At 37.2% G+C, this 20,461-nt stretch overlaps 1 protein-coding gene across 2 annotated transcripts in view; it reads right to left on the bottom strand.

Moving 5' to 3' along the window:
* Nucleotides 1-121: 121 nt before the first annotated feature.
* LOC119796737 (double C2-like domain-containing protein alpha) overlaps nt 122-20,461 on the bottom strand; it is a 44,192-nt gene continuing 23,852 nt past the window's right edge. For both annotated transcript variants that reach the window (XM_038305422.1, XM_038305421.1), the window contains 5 exons: nt 18,358-18,417; nt 10,935-11,134; nt 4,890-4,971; nt 4,643-4,739; nt 122-1,479 (listed from right to left, as the gene is read on the bottom strand). In XM_038305422.1, the coding sequence (XP_038161350.1) occupies nt 1,343-1,479; nt 4,643-4,739; nt 4,890-4,971; nt 10,935-11,134; nt 18,358-18,417 (576 nt within the window). In that variant the 3' untranslated portion in view covers nt 122-1,342. The remainder of the gene's footprint in view (nt 1,480-4,642; nt 4,740-4,889; nt 4,972-10,934; nt 11,135-18,357; nt 18,418-20,461) is intronic.

The raw sequence follows: 20,461 nt of genomic DNA, 5'->3' as shown, positions 1-20,461 counted from the left end.
CATTAGCATAGTGTTGGGGCGATGGGGACAGGCGGGGCTTGAAAATTCCCTCTTGTCCAAAGTGGGGAATGACAGAAAAAGTTTGAGAACCACTGCCTTAGTCAGAGAAGAGGCTGCAGTGTCAGGTTCAGGAGGCTAGGTGGCAGTATTTAGCTTTATTAGGAAGCCACTGGGCTGTGCATAACATCAGAGATTCACAGAGGCCACTTTGGAACCATTTATATATAAATAAACATGTTTTATAAAGAGCAAACAACAATCATGCTCACTTCCTAAAAGGACAAATATTCAAAACAGCTAAAACACAGAATGTATTTCCATATGAACACCACCAGTATTATCAATATTAGTAGCAGTGTTAGCCTTAATTCACCACTAATCAACCCTGCAGCTTGGTCAAGCAGCAGAGACAGAGGGATACCGTACAACTTTTTAAACACAGTTTATCTCTTATTTTGTTTAAAACGAAATCTGAAGAAGTCATTTAATGCATCGGACAACAACCATGCACACTTGTCAGCTGTAAAGACTCTGTGCTTAATCAAACCACCACCCTCTGTTTCATTTATATAAAAAAAGGCATTGACAAGAACCTGACACAGAAATATCAGAGCTGACACATCAAACATTGAAATGTGATTTAGATTAAAATTCCCTTTACTTTAAACAGAAGAGCTCGACACAAGGTCCAGCTCCATCAACATCAAACATGCAAACGACTCACAGGAACCATCAACATTAAAAGAGTTAATTATCTTATCAGACTGGGCCATCTGAAGGCAACCCAGTGACAGGCAGATCAATAGATTGGAACCCACCGACAGGATTAAGACCACTTAGAAATTACTGGAAGCATCAGGGAAGAGAAAAAAAAAGATATTGCAAGGGAGAGGTGTGAGCGCTGCAGGATTTTAACGTCCAGATTTAATGTCAGGAGTTAATGAAAATTACTGACAGGATTTAATAAAAGCAAGCACGCCTGACATGAGGGACCCCATGTGGAAGTCAAACTGCAGGATGATTAAAACTGTCTCCCTGCTCACACAGACATGCAGTATTTCCAGGTTTTTCTTGTTGAATTAGATTAAACCAGTTTGGTGATTTTACTCAGCCATTAAATTCTCTCATGAGACATGAATGTCTGAATATCTTAAGTCAGGTCCCTCTAGATCAAACATTAGAGTACAGATTGGAATGCTGCTTTCAGTACTGAGACAAAGTAAGCAGGGTATGAATCCATCAAAGTCATGCAGAAAGTCTCAAGAGCATGCGGTGAAACGTCCCCCAGTCCGAGACTTCAAGTGCTTTTCCTTCAGCGTCAGCACTAAGATGGAGGCCCAGTTCACTCCTGCAGGGTGGAGCCCGGGAGCTCGTTGGTTAGGGTGTGCCAGCGCTCCACCTTGGTGCCCTTGTTTTTCAGACAGTCGATCCAGTGCTGCAAAGCATCTCCCTGCGAGTGGCACCCAAAGGATACCCCCCCTATTCAGAGGAGAGATGCAGAGAAGGAGAGTTTCAAAAGTGAATAGAGGGACAAGTTGAGTTAGATTTCAGGGACCTGTGAATATGTTAACAAATACACGGTACTGTTGAAAGTGGATATTCAAACACAATGTAAAGAAGCAGAATATTGTTCCTGTTTCAGGTCATTTAGGAACACCATAACAATTTCTCTTTTTCCTAACAATCTGAATAATCATATTCCACTTAGTGTCGTCTAATCTAGAAGTTTTCTCACATTAATGATTCTTTTCCATTAAACCTGATAAATGTAATGGCTGTAAGACTCATTTCAAAGATCCAAGTTAAAAAAATTAGCGCCTGTGGATTTACCTTTGATTGCAGCTAAGATACCTTGTATAATCTCTGAGTTTTCTGTCAATTTGCTCTGGTACTGTGCTTATTTGTTGTCCTATGATGGACTAGCTACCGGGTGTACTGCACCATGGATGGATGGATGGATGGATGGATGGATGGATGGATGGATGGATGGATGGATGGATGGATGGATGGATGGATGGATGGGGGAAGTGCAACTTGTTAAGGGACATTAATCAAACAATTAGAAGGAGAATAATTATTTCTATTAGGGATGGATGGATGGATGGATGGATGGATGGATGGATGGATGGATGGATGGATGGATGGATGGATGGATGGATGGAGAAATTGCAACTTGTTAATCGACATTAATCAAGCAATTAGAAGGAGAATAATGATTCCTATTAGAGACGGAGGGAGGGAGGAAGGGATGGATGGATGGATGGATGGATGGATGGATGGATGGATGGATGGATGGATGGATGGATGGATGGATGGAGGGATGGATAGATTGATGGAAGGATGGAGGGATGGATGGGTGGGTGGAGGGATGGATGGATGGATGGATGAATGGAGAAAGTGCAACTTGTTAAGGGACATTAATCAAGCAAGTAGAAGGATAATAATATTTCCTATTAGAGACGGAGGGAGGGAGGGAGGGATGGAAGGAGGGAGAGATGGAGGGATAAAGGGATGCTGATGTACTAGCATATAAGTTACCTCAATAGATTGCATTACCTCACTCAGTACACTGCCACCCACTGGCCAATAGACAGCAAGAAATTCACTGGACTTTAGGATTATCTCCCTGTAGTTAAGTATTACAAAATTACATATAGTATCATCAATAACATCTAAGGTGTTATATAAATGTTATATTGTTTTGAAGTTTTGATTTTATACTTGGAGAAAACGGCTAAATATTATGTTCATTAAACTGGACATCATGCATTCCTGGCTGAAATATTTTCACCATAAACATATGTCTATCTGATGTCTAAAAATAATCTATCAGCATTGAATGTTTATGCAGTTAAACTGATATCTGCTTTTTATTTTATTTATACTGTGAGATAATTTTTTTGTAAAAATTCTTTATTTTTCGAAGGAGATGATGATGGGGGTATATGTCTCTCATGAAAGAAAAGTTCACGATATTCCAGATTAGGAGAGGATGGTGAAAAAGATTAAGGTTTAGATGCTGGCTTTTGGTGCCCATAAGAGGTCAGTCACAAAACAAAGAAAATATCTCCTCCTTTTAGGCAATATTGATTTCTAGTTCCCATTCTTGTACCAAATAATTTCTAAAGGTCATTGATTAGTTTTTTAATTAGTGGCATTTAGATTATGATTGACCCTGGATAAGGTCATGTCAGTTCATGCATTAAACAGTTATGCAGTTTGCACAAATAAGCCACAGGCTAATAGGGATGAATGAATCTAGATTTAAACTCTTTAAAAATTAAACACAGTACACAAAGTTCAAACTGCAGAGTTTGAACAGAAAAAAAAGCAGAAATTAGGAACTGAATATTTACAAGAGAGGCTGGCCTTGTCACCTATGCTGACAGATTGCACGCCATGAATGACTGTCAGCTGGCTGTATGCAGATTGGTATGGCATTCACAATTAGATGCACTACATCACAGGAATATATTGCAGCTACAAGTTTAGAACCAAAGCACCAGAAGACCTGAAAACTGTTTTCCAATACAGGTTCTGACCTTTTTTATAAAACTCCACTTTATCTGCTGAGACAGAATTCTGCTTTTAGCTGCTAATTATTAAATATTTTCAACATTTTGATTTGAAACTTTGCTTTTCTCATAGTAGCTTCATCTGTTCTGTTCTGGTTTGGCTTTGACACCATCGTGGAGAGAAATATTAGCTGTGCTGCTGCCATCAACACCTTTGTTTGTAGATGTTTGAGCTCGGTCTGTTTTTCAGAGTAGTCCAGTTTCTCTGACTGTGACTAACTGTATCTGATCTCTTTCATCCTCTGATATGGGAACTGATTTGGATCTCATCTGCCTTGCTGTGTGTCTCCTGGTGCTGGTTGACAGTTGCATTTTCTATCTCTGCTTCTTTCTCTATGTCTGCTTCTGTCTCCTTGAACCCCAATCAGCCTCAGCAGATTGTCGCTCACTCTGAGCCTGGTTCAACTGGAGGTTTCGTCCAGTTAAAAGGGAGTTTTCCTCTCCACTGTCGCTACAAGCATGCTTGGGGTGAAGGATCGCCTTCAAGTCAATGAGTCGATGCAATCAGCTGGTTTTTCTTAGATAGATCAGTTTTAATGCATAGTCTGGTTGAACTGTGTCTGTAAAGTGCCTTGAGATGACATGTGTTGTGAATTGGTGCTATATAAATAAACTGAATCTAATTTAATGGAACATTTTTGGTTGAAGTTGTCTGTCCTTTTTTATCTCTTTTTTCTATCTCTTCTTTCCCAGAAGGATAAAAAACAACAGGTTTGATTTATGCTTTAGAATTTATAACGAAAATATATTAGAGGAAGCAGAAGCATCAGACTGGATTTAAATAGAACAACCCAGATAAATGTTATCACTTACGCCTACTCAGAGTAGCCTTTGGTGGGCTTAAACAAAACAGACACCCATTTGGTGACTAAACTTTGCAAATTATACACAGTGCTCCACTGCACTTATGTTAGCAACTAATTCACAACACTAAAATATCTTGGCTAACATCTGCTGTGGTAAAGGAGACTGTTAGGAAGAAAAGAACAGTTGACCTTACAAAAAAAATAAAGCAAACAGAAAAAAATGGGTGTTATTATCTGTCAATGTTTCTAAAATAAACTCACCTATGAAGTCATTGGATTTCCCCAGGTCATAGTCCCACACTGTGACCTCCAGTGTCTTAGAGGCTAACTCTGAGAAGGTGATTTCATAGAAGAACTCCTGGGGGGTATAAAGAAGGTCAGAAGGTCACCAAATATTATCTAGTTAGGTGGAAGATGATAGGAGAAAAAAAACTTTAGAGGTTTTTTTTTATGCAACAACCAAACTTTGCATCCAGTTTGACTTATAATAAACAGACATGGACATTACCTCGTTAAACTCTGGGTTCAGGGTCTTTTTTATCACTGCTGTTTTGTGCTTGGATTTCTTCTGAACATCTGGCTTCAGGTACCTGAAACAGACACGTGGGACTCTGTCATGTCTGACCCTTTTGATTCAACATGAAAGTGAGCAGATGCAAAAAGAAACAACAAATGCCAGGAATAAAGGTCAATGTGGGGAAACATAAAATAATTAATCATTGTCTAACTAATTTTCTTCTCTCTTGCATCTTATCCTGAATAACTTCTAGGATGAGCGTATCTATAGAAAAATTATTTTAAGTCAAAGTTGTGTTTTTTTAAATAAAATTATCTGTTTTTATTTCTGGACTGGTTCAGTGCACAAATGAGCCTAAATGTAGCCACTCCTGAGTAGAGATCAGATATTTTGGCAACTTTAAACTGAACAATGATGGGTTTCCAGAGAACATAGAAAAAAGATGGCTCATCTTTAATTTAACAACACTCATTTTAGGATTGAATTGAAAAAGATAAGCAATGGGCTTAACACTTAAAATTGTTTAAATTTTTTTTAGATGCCCGATTTTTTGTTGTTGTTAAGAGACAAAAGGTAAAGCACAGAGAAACTCCTTTTTACATCCCTCTGGACGAAGCTCAGTAACTGAAAAAACAACAGAAATGTATTTAATTTACACAATTTACAGTTTTGTTTGCTAATGTGTTAAGAATCAATATTTTATTAACACTGAACATCATCAATGGTTAACTTCCTTAAAATCAAATCATTGGAGGACATAAGAATGGAGGATGAAAAAGTGCTGATCTAAGTATTAATAATTATTCAATAAATGAAAGGATGGAAAATATATTTATTTGGATGAATGTTTAAATATATCAAAAGGACATAATTTGGTTATTATCAGGATTCTAACAAACAACATGTTTTTTTTTTTCCTGAACGATTTTGGTAAGAGATTAAATTAAATTCAGTTTATTTAAAGAGCGCTAATTCACAACACATGTCATCTCAAGGCACTTTACAGTTCACCAGATTATATAGTCAAATTGATGAGATCAGAATGAGTTTTATTTTCCATTCAAGTGTTCATGTTGGCCCATGGACTGTGTAGAACATAAACAAACACAATCATTGTGTGAAAACATTAAAAGCACTTAAAAAGATGCTGGTTTTTAAACTATAGTTGTTAAATAAGCAGGTGTCTGTTTTGCTGAGAAGGTCGCAGCAAAACTCCCTAAGGACCTGATCAGTAGAAAGGCATAATAACCTGAGTAATAATTAATTCAAATCAATTAGAACATATTATTTATTTATTTTATTATTATTTAATAGTTTAATACTGCTGCACCAGTGAGAGCATCCTCACCAACTGAATCAAAGTTTGGTAAGGGAACTGCTCTGCCTCTGAACGGAAGGCGTTACAGTGGGTGGTGAGAACTGCCCAGCGCATCGCCTGGGCACCGCTCCCTGCCATCAAGGACATCTACAGGAAGCGGTGTCTGAAAAGGGCCGAGAAAGTCACCAAAGACTCCAGTCACCCTGCACACACACTCTTCTCACTCCTGCCCTCTAGGAGGGATTACAGAAGCCTACGGACTAGAACCACCATGCATCGAAACAGCTTCTTCCCCACAGCTGTCAGACTCCTGAACGCCTCCTGACACCAACTATAAGGACTGTACACCCCCCCCCCCCGCCCCAAAACACAAACCCAACACACAACAATAACATATGAACTGTCCTCACACACACGTCCACGGATCCAACAGCACTTACACATACTCAATTATAGCTGTATATAATCAGTAAATCTTTTATCTGCTATTATCTGTCATTATTTAACATGTATTATAACCCTACTAATATATATATATATATATATATATATATATATATATATATATATATATATATATATATATATATATATATATATATATATATATATATATATATACAATCCATATCCTAACTTTCCTATATGATCTGTATATAGTTGACGTATTTATTTATAGCCTCTTGCAAAAACTCTCTGCTTATATATACCATTTATAGTCAAAACATACACAGTCTCTATGCACATGTAAATACATATTTATACTTCTGGATAGATGATGCAAACTATATTTTGTTGCTTTGTAATTTTGACAGTGCAATGACGACAAAATTGAATTCTATTTTATTCTATTCTATGCCTATGTATCAAAATGACCAAACAAAATAATAATAGGTGTAACATAATTAAATTATATGTGCTTTAAAATACTTTGGAGAGAAGTAAAAAACTTTTCTTAGTTATGGTTACCGTGTTATTTTTACTCATGGCAATCATTGTTTAAGAATCATTTTCAGGCAGTGTATATTTTGCCCTACTGTCTTAAGCTACAGACGCGTCCTTATCGGACGCTTAAAAAAACACACATAAAAAAAAAATACGAAAAACACTAAACATTTTTTGCACTTTTAGTGTTAGAAAAGCATTACCTCTTAAATGTAAACAAAAAAACAGTGTGAGGATGGATCAGGATTACAGCACTGACTCCAGCTCAGCACTGCTTTGCAGGCGGTCGTTAAATTCACAGGTTATTTTTAAGCCAGCTGGAAGCAGAGTGGCAAAATCACTATTCGCATTTGCTCTCCACCCACCACCCACATCTCAGAATGCGTATGTTCCCACACGCTCTCAGACACAACAAAGCATCTGGGAAGAAGCTCCCACCAAAGGGCAAGGATGTGAGCATGCATCCAAAACGATAGCAGGTGCAGGATGTGATGCTCAGCGAATAAGATTGCTGAGAGAAGGATGAGTGGGTTTGGGTGATGTTAAGATGATGATAAAACTTGATGTTAGAAGCATAGAGAGAAAACAATAAGGTGAGCATGGATACATTGTGCTCCTGAGTTGCAAGATGTTACAGAGATTACATGCAACTAGGAATCCATGGAAGCAAATTTCTAAATGCTTTTCAGGTTGTTATATTTTAGAAAGATTTTTCTAAGCCAAATTACTTATTTAGTTGAAGTTTTGATATATTTGCAGGGAGAAAATATTTAGAAGCAGAAATAAAGTAAAAAATTTCTCGTAAAAGAAAGCGCAGCCCAGCAATAAAAGTTTTGGAATCCCTTTCTTAGCTTTTAGACTAGTAACATGAGCCTCATTTAAAATGTTATTGGTAATTTTCGCTAGGCTTGTGCTAAAGCATAAAAATGCACAAGTCTCAATAGTTTATGCAACTAAAAGAAGATTAAGTTTAATGCGACTTCGATCAGCATCTCCTTCTCTTTGGGTTTAAATATGAAATTAAAACATTTTTGTAAAAAAAAAAAAAATCTATTTAGGTTAAAGCCAAACTATTTTTGCAGCTTCCTATGGATGTTCTTTTAAATTCTTCCACATATGACATTAGCAGCCTCACCAGTCAGTGAACACAAAGAGAGATTTTACATCTCATTTATTCACATTCTGTCAAGTTGGATAATTCAACTGAAGGACCTTCCTGCCCTTCCTGGTCGAGCCACTGACACACAGACAGCGACCCGCGCTAATGTTTGTCTGTCCTCAGTGAGTAATGAAATTCCAGACGACCTTATGACACCAACAACAACAACATAATCCAATTCTCCCCATCTTGCTTCTCCTTCTGGAGTAAAATACACCCCGAACATGACATTTTTTGAGCTTTACTCTGTATTAGAACATTCCTCACCTTCTCAACACTGACACATTTTGATTACATTGACTTGAATTGGCTTCCACATATGCAATGGAAGATTGTTACCGTTCCTCTCTGTGGAATTAACTTAAACCATCTATCACTCAAGAAGGAGCCTCATAAGACCAAACAGGTATGGCAGTGATAAACTGGAGCAGGGTCATCCTAAAATAGGTGTGAACTGTCAGTAAATCAATCTAAGGCGGATGTCTTGTATTCACCACCTAGAGCTGCAGCGGGGCAAAAGCGTTTAGATTTAGAACCACAAAAACTAGACGACTTGAGGGATGTAGTATTTTCCCCCTATAACCTACAAACTTACACAATATTAAATGTATTAGTTTTATAATTTTTTAAATATATATTATTGAATCCGCTTTAAAATAACACAACTATTAAAAGGATATAATGCAAATTCATCGCTAAATCATACTACTCCCATTACCACCTCTGAAGTCCTCATAAGAGCAACTATTTGCTGTGGTCTCAGGTACCTCTGATGCAACTAACTGAGGGCTTCGTTAGTTACATCAGCTGTGCTTGATAAAGCTCAGCTCAGAAAAACATACACTATATTGCCAAAAGTATTTGCTCACCTGTCTGGACTCACATGTGAGCTTAAAGGTACTGGGGAGGATTTTTCGCGAATCTTTTAAAAGACCCAACCTCTTCACGTGTGCAACAGCATGCACAAGCTCATTTCTACTTGTGCACGCTCTGTTTAAAAGTTGCTGTTCTCATAGTCCAACCTAACCCCTAAATCCAGATACACAACGGGGACTATATAGTGGACTTTATTGTAACCTCAGTTAACTTACTGTTTGGACAGATGATCACTACTTTTTGCTCCCCGTTGGTCACGTAACTCTCATGTGGTGCCTGCGCCATCTTTGTTATCTGTTGTCACCTCTGTCAGGTAGCTGCAGCAAAACCCATAACGCTTTGCGAGGAAGTGTTTCGGGATATATCTGCCTCCTCTGAGGCCTTTCTTTGTAGACACTTTTTCTCTAACGACCCTCGGTCATTTTCAAAGAACCAAGGTGAAAAAGGTGAGCTTCAATGACTGTCTGAAACCAAAGCTCGCCACACATATACGTCTGAAAGCAGGCATGTGCAGAAAAAGATAGCTAATGGGACGAGCACGTAGGACCACCTTACATAAACATATCACCAGAATGATTGACAATTAGGAGGTCCACTTATTTAGATGATCCACCCAGAAATAAAAGATCGTCCTCTATACCTTTAAGTAACATCCTTTTCCTAATCCGTAGCGGTTTAGTATGAACCTGGTATAAACCAGACTCATACGTGTAGTTCAATTGTACACAGTTTTCCTCTGGAAGACTGCTTATAGAAAAAGTTCAAAAAAAGGGAGGGACATTCAGTAGAGTTCTTTGAGCTGATTGGGTAAATTAAGTGGCACATGCCTCCCATGTCCACTTATTAGCCAATCAATGAAACTTTCTAGAGCTGTTTTAAACGAAATGACTTTTTATATACACTCAATTATACAAAATAACAAAATAAATCTCTCTAAGTCTAAGGAATTCCGCAGGAATCCTGACAGAAGCTTGGCTATATATCCTGTGTCCAGGAGGTCAGAACAGCAAAAGTATGCTTAACTAAATACTAATGATGCTAATGATGGTTAATTCATCTTAATTTACTTGCACTATCAAGTATGTCTCACTATCCATATAATTCTTCTTTGATTTGTTTATGCAATTATGAGTATACAAGCTGCTAAAGTTAAAAAATCCAAATAAATCTGATTTGGACTCAGTGTACCAACATTTTCTCTTAGCCATATGGATCCAGGAAGCTATATTAAAACCCGAAAGAGCTATTGTTAAAATGCTCCCCTGCATTTTGAATAGGTTCCAGATGGGGAAAAAAAGTGTGACCATCAGGGATGGAGTAAATGTTGTCTTTTATTTTGTAACAAAGTGGATCTCCTTTAGTAGCAGTCTGGTTTTTGAGACATTAAAAAGTCAGTTCATGAACATGTTGCGCTGAGTTGGGTAAGTGTAAAGACCTGACATATACCAAATGGTGAGCCAGATGACTGGGCTGGACTGTCACTGAGAGAAAAAAAAGGCTTCTGGGTTTCTTCCCAGTCAACAGCTCATCATGACAGAGATCTGAGAGGGAATATAAATCTAAACTAGGATCAGAACTAAATGTTCTGTTAAATTTTTATTAATATCAGTAAAGCATTTTAGATGATGCATGTTGGATTTTTTACACAAATGAAGCTCCTTGAAGTAAAGGTCAAGGACAGTTGGGCCTACAAAGTCTTGAATAACCAATTTAACGAGACGTGAAATGTAAGACTTACGTTTTAACGTAGGGGTCTGAGAAGCCATTGACATCCATGGCTGCCAAGTGGGCACAGCGTTTGACGCCCACGCATAGCCCTCCCCGAGCTCTCTCCTTGGCCTCGCCCTTCAATTCGCTGTCACCGTTCGGGGGGAGGTACTGGAGGCAGAGCAGCAAACGGCCCCTCTCCTCCAGACTTCTCTGCTGCTCCGTCTCCCACTGCAGGAGGAGAGGATTGGATGGAAACAGAAAGACACAACGAGGACATGATTAGTGAGCTGAGAGTGTACAGGTTTTGCTGACATGTTCACTAATATACATGGCTATGAAAATCTTTTAAAAGTTAGCTTTTTATTGAGTAATTTCAACTGTTTGCATAGCAGGGTTTAATTATTTAACATGCAAATTGGATCTTTTTGGAAACAAGCACTGGTTGCACAAGTTGATTTTATTTGTGGATTTTGTAGCTGGCAGAAAGCCACTGACACATGTATGACTAGATGTTTAAAGACTTATATAGGGGAAACGTTTAAAATTTATCTTAATCTGATGGTTGTCTTTTGTGCAGCAGGTTTGCAAAGGTTGCAACTAACGTTATCCATTCCTAAACTTGTTTTCAGTAATTTTTTTGGATGCTTGTGTGGTTAAAAGAGTTAGTTTATGTCCAAGTCTCAAAACCGCTGCACCACTTCAAAAGAACCAAAAGTCAAACCTCCAAAACCAAAAGATGCAGGACAACCTGTATCACTGTCAACAATGATGTAGGTTTATTTATTTATTTATTTTTATTCATGATGAAATTAGAGGATAAATCTTGATACGAAATAGAGCCTAGGCGGAAGTTCAACTGAAGAAACTCATTGTTTTTCATACATCCACCTGCGACAGAGCCGATCACCTTTGAACCACACCTCCATGAATTCCAAGCAGCATCCAAAGTTCATCTTAAAAGGCCTCTGATCCTCTCTTGTCTGCTCCTGTGGCAGGTGGTGGATGCGCTCTGTGACTTCATTCAGATGACACCGCTTCAACCCACCTCCAGCCCCTCCTCCACCAGCGTAGCTAAAGCTTCATCAGAGTGTCATTCCTCCCGGATTCTTACTGCGTTCCCTCTCATCTCAACCGGTCCGGCAGAAGACCGCCATGTTAAGCCTGATTCTGCCAGAGGTTTCGTCCCAATGGGGAGTTTTTCCTCTCCACTGTTGCTTCATGTTTGCTCATCATGGACAGGTTCTCTCACCCTGTGTTATCCAACTGGACTTCCATCTTCCAGGTCCCTGAGTAAAGCTCTAGTATCAGCTCACTCAATCCACTGGATCTCCCCATAAAGCTCAGCATACCGTCTCGCTAACCAGCAGTCTACAGACTGACCAACTTCATCTATCTCCACTCCACCACCAGTTTCAGGCCTGGGAGCCTTTGCTCCTGTTTATCAAAATTAAGCGCTTTGTTTCCTGCCGAGGTTTGAGCACCAAAGACAAAGTAATTGTATCAATAAATTTCTCCTAATTGTCTTTTCTCTTCGTGTGAGTTTTTGACACATGTATGAAGTGTTACTGTATAGATTTAAATATTATCATTAAAACATGTAGGTGTCTTGGTCAGCAGGTTTGCAAGTTAGCTACGTGATCATCCAGTTCAGAGGATGCTGTGTGTAAGGTTAGTTTGCCTCTCACCTGCACCACTCAAGAACCAAAAGTCAAAACTCAAAACCAAAAGTGCAGGATAACTTTTATCATGTCACTGGTAGGTTTTATAATTATAATTTATTTTTATTCATGTGAAATTAGAGGATCAATCTTGTCGATTAGGCTAGCGAGTTCCGAAGAAACTCATGTTTTTCTATACTTGCGACCGATTCAACCTTTGACAACATCCTGGATTCAGGCAGCATCAGCTCTGGCCTCCTGATTCCACTCTTGCTCTGCTCTTGGCAGGTGGGAGCGCTCTGTTGACTTCATCGATGACGCTCAAACACTCCAGCCCTCTCAACGATATAAACTTCAAGATGTATTCTGGATCTTATTTCCTCTCAGATTGAACTAGAGCAGCTGATCAAATGAAGGAAAGTCGGTCACTGTTAGATTTAATGACTAAATCAATTCAAAAGCACTGTAGAGTCCCGGTCAGGTTCATTAGTCAGACTGAAGTTAAACTTTAAAATTTTCACCAGATTCAAGGTTGCCTCATTTATCTACCCAGTGTCTCACCATGTTTTCCTGTCTTGCAACCGCACCCAATAAATTAACCCTCCTCCCTGTCTGTTTCTCACTGTTTACAGCTGGCTACCTGTTTATTTTTCACCCGGCTAATGAGTTGCTCTCTATCGATCTGTGAAGGTCTGTTCCATTGTACTACCAGCTACCTGGTGCAAGTCATCCTCTAATTGCGAGTTCTTTAAGCCTGCAGCTCATTGAGAGTTGACAGATGGCAAAGGGACAGCTGGCAGTAGTGTTAACTTCCTCAGAAACAAAGAATAAATTAGGACAAGGAAATCAGCGGTCTGTGGGGACAATCAAAAAAAGCGATTTGGCAACATGGACATGTTGCATATTGATCGCTTAGGCTGACTACCTCAAACCTTAAAGATAAGACTTAATGAGAGATTTAGAGATACAAAGCGGAGACGGTTGTGATATCACAGAGGAAATAGCAGAGATAGTGGGTAGAAACTGGGCTCTTAAAAGGATTCAGATACTTAAAGAGCAAAATATACATCTCTTCTATAAATAACATACATGTATGTGTGCTGAAGGCTATAGGAGAGTGAGTCATGGGTCTGAAAGAACATCCTTCCTGCTTCTCTCTCTGTTTCTGCCTCTTTCTTTTATCTGTCACTTTGAATCTGCCCCTGTTGGTACATGTGTTGTCAAACGCTTTGATAACAGCTTGGTGTTATCCATAGAAAATACTAAAGCCAGGAGGCATAAAATGCTTAAAAAAAAAACCCTAAAAAGCTGATCCCTCAGTTGGTCTGAGATGTGTTTTTGCCAATGGAAAGATTCCACTATTGTTCCCTTTCTATATGACTACAACTTTTAAGGTTTTATAACAAAAAAAAAAAAAAGATGATTTCTTACTGTTAAGCAGTATAAATGTATTTTTAGAGGTTAATTCTAAGCAGAGGTCACAAAAGTATTAATGTCTATTACTCAAGTAGAAGTAGAGGTTTTAAACACTTTTATAGAAGTTAGAGTATTAACCTAAGCTTTTTACTCAAGTAAAAGTGTTAAAGTACAATTTTACTTCAAGTATAGAAATAAAAGGAATGCAGGAAAAAATGTTATAGACTGAAGCTTTATATACTGTTTACTTCACTACCCAATTAAAGGAACATTTTCTTCAATTTGGTGAAAATTTCCTAATCGTTATTTTCTTAGTTGTGTAACTAATGGCAACAGTGTCAAAGTTAATTTGGCATCATCTTGAAAAACGATTTATTTTTGTACGTAGCAAACAACAAATTGGTGCTGCACCAAGTCCAACGACAAATAATTTAATTGTCTCTGTGAAACATATTATAAAGATGGTTTTATTTTTTCAAATACCAACAGGCCATAATGAAAATGTGCTTAAATGAAACAAAACTAATGGGTGTATTTTTACAATGTGAGGAGTAGCAAAAAAACAATGTAAGGAGTAGAATTAATAAGTGATCTAAAAAAAACAATTACTCCAGTTAAGTATAGATAGCTAAAATTTCTACTTAAGGTAAAAAAGTATTAGTGAGTACTAAGTAAGTAAAAGTTATTTTTTACTTGACATCTCTGATTCTCTATCAAAGTGTTGATATCATGCTGAAAATGCAAAGTATTTAGGTTTTTCTTTCCCATATTTGTGACAGCTGGACAGTCCTGGATATCAATTCTATTTAATTCAGTTTATTCATTTAGTGCCAATTCACAACTCAGGTCATATCAAGGCACTTTACAAAGACCAGAGATGGCAAAAGTACCGTACTCACTTTCCATACTTGAGTAAAAGTACAGATACTTGTGTTAAAAAATACTCTGGTAAAAGTGGAAGTACTGATTAAACTTCTTTACTCAAGTAAAAGTAACAAAGTACAAACTTGTAAATTTACTTAAAGTATAAAAGTAAAAGTTAGAAAGCACTTTTTTCATGCCATTGCCTACATTTTAAATGGATGTCTGCCAATAGGACTAGATCTCTGTTGTGTTCATTTTCAATCATCTCGTCGTCCATACTACTATGCTAACGCCACTGCCACCAAGCTGCAATGATTTGCAGCTAATGAATACCGCCGAATCTGTCGATTCATCTTGTAGTGGTGTGTCAAATGCAACGTAGATTCCCATCCAATTAGATTGAATTTGGTATTGATGAGGTGAAAAATAATAACGGTAACTCCATTTAAATGATTCAAAACTAAAGTAACGAGCCAATTTTTTTAAATGTAAGGAGTAGAAAGTACAGATATTTGTGTAAAAATGTAAGGAGTAGAAGTAAAAAGTCGCCATAAAAATAAGCAGTAAAGTAAAGTAAAAATATTAAAAAAAATCTACTTGAGTACAGTAACGAAGTATTTGTACTTCGTTACTTCCCATGTCTGACAAAGACAATACAGTTAGATTGGTTCAAAGTCTCTATCAAAAAAGAAAACAGCTGGTTGCATTAAGCCATTGATTTGCAGGACATGGTCCCCATCATGCTGCCTGACAAAATACACAAATTAATACACAACTATATAAAAATATGCTTGTTTTCACTGTCTGTTGAGTAACATCTTCTTATTGTTAAATAAAGCTGTAAATGTAAAAAAAAAAAAAAAAAAAACAATCAGTTATAGTTTAGGTGCTGATGCATTCCATCATCACAAATGTATTAAGTATTATGTCTTCATAATAGGGGCCAAGATCATGCTAAATAGGCACTAAGCCCAGTCTAGAACCTCTGGTGCTTTTAGATGTATCTTAAGATGACATCTTATACACAGTGCAAAATCAATCCCCAGATATCTAAGAACAATAACTATGGACCTCATTATTTAACCTTGAAGCTTCAGTGCACAGATTAATTTTCAGATGTTTAGAGGATTATATAAAGGTACAAAGCATGGGATGGTCTTGCAACACTATTGAGACAGGTTCAGTTTCCCCTAGATCATGCTGAATATGTGTTCTGGCTGAAGTTGTAGTTGCTAAGAGAGAGTCATTTTCCCATTTAGACAAGTCTTGGACAGACATGGACTGAAAAGCCACTCAGAGAAGAAAAAGCCATTTTTCCAAAAGCAACATTGATCTACTCATGTGGGGTGAACCCTGGACTGGTCCATCAGAGGACAACACAAAGACACCTAGAAAAATATCTACCTGAGGACAATTAAGAACAACCAATTAAGCTAAGACTGTTTAAGAAAGTGAGAAGAAATAATCCAAAAATGCACTGGGAGATTATATGAATCCCAGTTTTAGCCAAAGTCCTTCTTCTGCATAGCAACTGTGCCTAAAAACAACATAAAAAGCCAAATACTAGTTTAAAAAATGCACTCAAGGACAAAGACCCCAATTTAAGGAAACGTTTCTTGTGGTTTATTAAAACATTTTTTTTTTTTACATAAGAACTTTTTTTTGACATAAGGACTCATGGTTAAATGGTACTATGGCCCATCAGTAGGGTCATAGTATCATCAAACTAATGTGTGAAGCCTGTGGAAAAAAAACCCAATGTTTTTCCTAACTTATAACTTTCTCTGGCAATTTGTCAAAATAATTGTATGTTAAATCACACATTGGATGAAAGTTAATAGAAAGAAACATTTGGAAAAAAAAAATCTCCTTTATTGTTTTAAAATAAAGGATATATATATGGTTTCATATTAACTAACAAAAAAGAGGAAAACTTAACATCAGACAGAGAAAAAAAAGTTTGTCTTTTTTTTTTTTTTACAGTTGTCTGGTTTTACTTGAAGAGTCAATAAGCAGTTAATATTTTTTTTTTTCCTGTTGTTCATATTTGAAGTTCAAACATTTTTTTTGCTGGGAGATATTTCCTCACTTCAGCATTTGTCCCGTCACTAGCTGCTCGCTCTATTGGCTCGCTCCTCCTAAGGTCTCATGCTTGGCTTGTGTTGACATCTTTATGCTGCTGCTGGTTTATCTGGAGGGCTGCTTATATCCACTGCTTTCTAAAAGACCCAACATTTAAAGCAGCAACAAACCATTTACATTTGTGACATATTTGCTAATTTTGTGAGACATTTGGAAAAACAGATTAATGTGGCCCCAATTTTAAATCTTATGTTGTTTAACATCAACCTAAACAAAATCCCCAAATAACAACCGCAGGCATGTGAATAATACAATCATTTCTGCAAGTCTTTTACTGCACCATCTCTGCACATCTAGACATTTTTGTCCATTCAATCCATTTCCTCCTTATCCCTAACCAGCCTATATGTCCATCTAAAGAAAAGCAACCCAGGCAGATGGACTCTATTGCAGGCTTCCTAAATTCCAACCATCTAGGTCCCGTGTCCTGCCTCCACACATCTGAACAAATGAATAAACTATCTCCTCAGCATGAAACCAACTTCACCAGGTTCTTGCTAATGACCCGATTACTTGACTCAGTTGTGTTAAAGCAGAAATGTATCTAAATGGTGCAGAAATCGGACTTTAAGGGGCCCTGACTACAGCAAAGATGACTTCAGAAGAAGGCTGGCTGTTTTTCGGAGTATAGGAGTGAAGGGGGGAAGGAAAGATGCATTTAAAACCTTATAAATAAATACTATTTTTTTTAATAAAAAAAATAAGTAAATAAAAAAAATTAATAAATAAATACTATTAAAGAAATGAAAACTTTTGTGGAAGTTCTTTTTAAAGTTTACCCTGAAAGTAATTGGTTGAATAGTTTAAAACAGCACACTTTATATTGATTTATCTGTTTTATCGAGAAAAGTCTCAGAAATGATCATTACTATTAACTAATAACTGGATTATTTCATGCCCTGTTAGAAAGGCAAACATGTAGAGTCAGTGGATGTTAACTCGTTAATAATTCATTAGTGTGAAATTGCATTTCAATATTTTAAATCTTGGACTGTTTACGGATAGATTCTTATAAATGTAAGGTTTGAAATTTTGCAGTTCAGGAGCTTCCCTGCAAAATAGCTGCTTTTAAAATGACTTCCATTAATCTGGTAAAGGTTTTGGTAACTTATTCTCTTTAGGAAAACAGCTGCTGTTTGAGGGATCTTTGTACAGCTGGCAGATATCTAGGGAATAGATGCTTATAGAACAAATGCTGAGCATGAAACCAAATTTTTGTCACAGGAGAGCAAATGTACTCAAAACAGAGGAATCAAGGCCTAAACTCTATAATTATTTATGCAAAGTATTTTCTTTAAGACAAGTTTAGAAGCAGAAATGAGAAGCAACACAACTAAGCAAAGGAACAGGAGGTTCAGCAAAATGTTTCACCTCTCTAAGGTAGCAGGAGATTCCTCTCAGGGCTGTGCTCATCGCCGTCGGCGAAGGCAGCTGGAGGCAGAGGAGACCAGAGAGCAAGAGAAGAAGGTAAATGTTAGGATAGAATGAGTGACAGAGAAGAAACATAAGGATGAGGAGACAGGGACAGATCTATCATACTGGAGGCAAAGCCACTTTTAAAAGTTAGAGGGCTGAAACGGTGTCTGGCTCATAGGATGACAGAAGGGCTTTACTGTTTGATCGCAGAGTGGCCACCAGCCTCAGAGGGATAATCTAATACCAGCAGAGCTTTCGATCACATGAAGAACAAAACCCCAGCACCATCCCACTGCTTTTCACACACCAGCCCCCCTGCTACCCCCTTTATTTTTTTAATCCATTTGTTTCTCATCTCTCTCGGTGTCTACTGAATCTCGGACGACCCCCCCTCGCCTCTCACAGTTCCTCTTCACCTTTCATTTTTCTGATCTCACAGTGCTCATTTCACACACGTGACCTGGCTGACATTTGGGCTGCACAAAAAGCTATTTGTCTGCAATAGGAGCAGACATAATTCTGTCTTTGTTTGCAGTTTTGTGGGGGTGAAACCATGTTTTTGGGTCAATATAACTAGCAGAAGCAAATCAAATAGAAAAAAAACACTGCATATCTCAAAAGTTGCTGCTTTTCTTTTGAATTGTGGGTTAAATATATTAAATAAAAAATGTTTTAAGCAGCCATTTGCGTTTTTGATTAAAATCAAATTTAAATTTGTTTGTAGAAACTTTGAACTTCAAATAAAAATGCTCTGTATAGTCAGAGCCAAATGTTAAGCATTAACGTATTCAGTAACCTTTTTCACTTTTTTTAATCCTTATTTTTCTGTCAAGAAATTGTTTAAAATGCCTTAAGAAAACAGGCAATGTATGAACCTAGCTGTTTTTTGTGGAAAAAGGATCATTCAATCAAATTAGCATATTCTTAAATAGGGGCCATTTGCAGCGTTGCTGATTTATTCTAAAGGGAATAAATTAACTATAGCGTTGACTTGAATTCTGTGTTGAATAATTCAGTCCATCTCTTGCTTCTTTATGTATGCCTGTTGCAGTTTTTTTTTTAGCAGGACTCCAACTTATGTTCTCATGCTAAAAAAGCAGCAGTGTTGCAGGAATACATTTATTATTTTGGCTTTGCTGATTATTATGTTATTATGTTATGTATTATAAATGTTATGTGAGATCATAGTTATACTAATAGTTAGCAAATATCACAGATTTAACAGCGTAGAGTTACATAGCTGTAGAGCAGGTGTTTTGTAAACACCAAATCTGTCTTTTTGCATTTCAAGGTCATTTAAACATAACATGAATGTTTTGGATTTTGAGCTACGAATGAGAACTTACGTTAGTTAGTTAGTTAGTTAGTTAGTTAGTTAGTTAGTTAGTTAGTTAGTTAGTTAGTTAGTTAGTTAGTTAGTTAGTTAGTTAGTTAGTCCACAGCTTGCTGGTTTCTCAGGTGGTTTGCTGCCTAAACAAATTTGTAGGCTTAAATAATTCTAATTGGTAGGTAGGGAAAGTTTCCTTTTGTCTAGGATAAATCTTTATAAATCATATATCAAAGCTTTACATGAAAATCAGCTTTGTGGATTTTCTTTTGTTCACAGAACAGATAGAGTGCTTTTTCACTGTTGGATGAAAGCACAAATAACTCTGCATTTCAAAAAATAAGTTTTCTAAACATGAAACAAAAAATTATTGTTTTCTTGAGGGAATGAAAAGAAAAAGTCAGTTCGCCTGGACGATAATCACTGAGAGGGACTGAGAGCTAATTAAAAACATTGCTTTAGTTGCAGCTTTTGGACCAAAGTAAACAAATTCCCATATGTAATTATTTTTGTCTCTATGTGTTTTCTAACACAAATTGAAAGGGATATTTAAGTATATCCAAGGTGCCGAAAGTTCAGTCCTTAAGGGCTGTTTTGCTGCAGCTTTTATTTGCGTCCCTCCACCAACACACTGGAATTAATTGCTTGTATTTCCTCATTAGCATGTAATTCTGCTCTGCAGAGGCCTGCTTATGAGCCTGTTATTTAATTCAGGTGTGATGCACTATATCT

The sequence above is a fragment of the Cyprinodon tularosa genome, unplaced genomic scaffold (genome assembly GCF_016077235.1).
Source record: "Cyprinodon tularosa strain WSP-4 unplaced genomic scaffold, ASM1607723v1 ctg559, whole genome shotgun sequence".
Lineage (NCBI taxonomy): Eukaryota > Metazoa > Chordata > Actinopteri > Cyprinodontiformes > Cyprinodontidae > Cyprinodon > Cyprinodon tularosa.
This window is presented reverse-complemented; position numbering and strand designations above follow the sequence as displayed.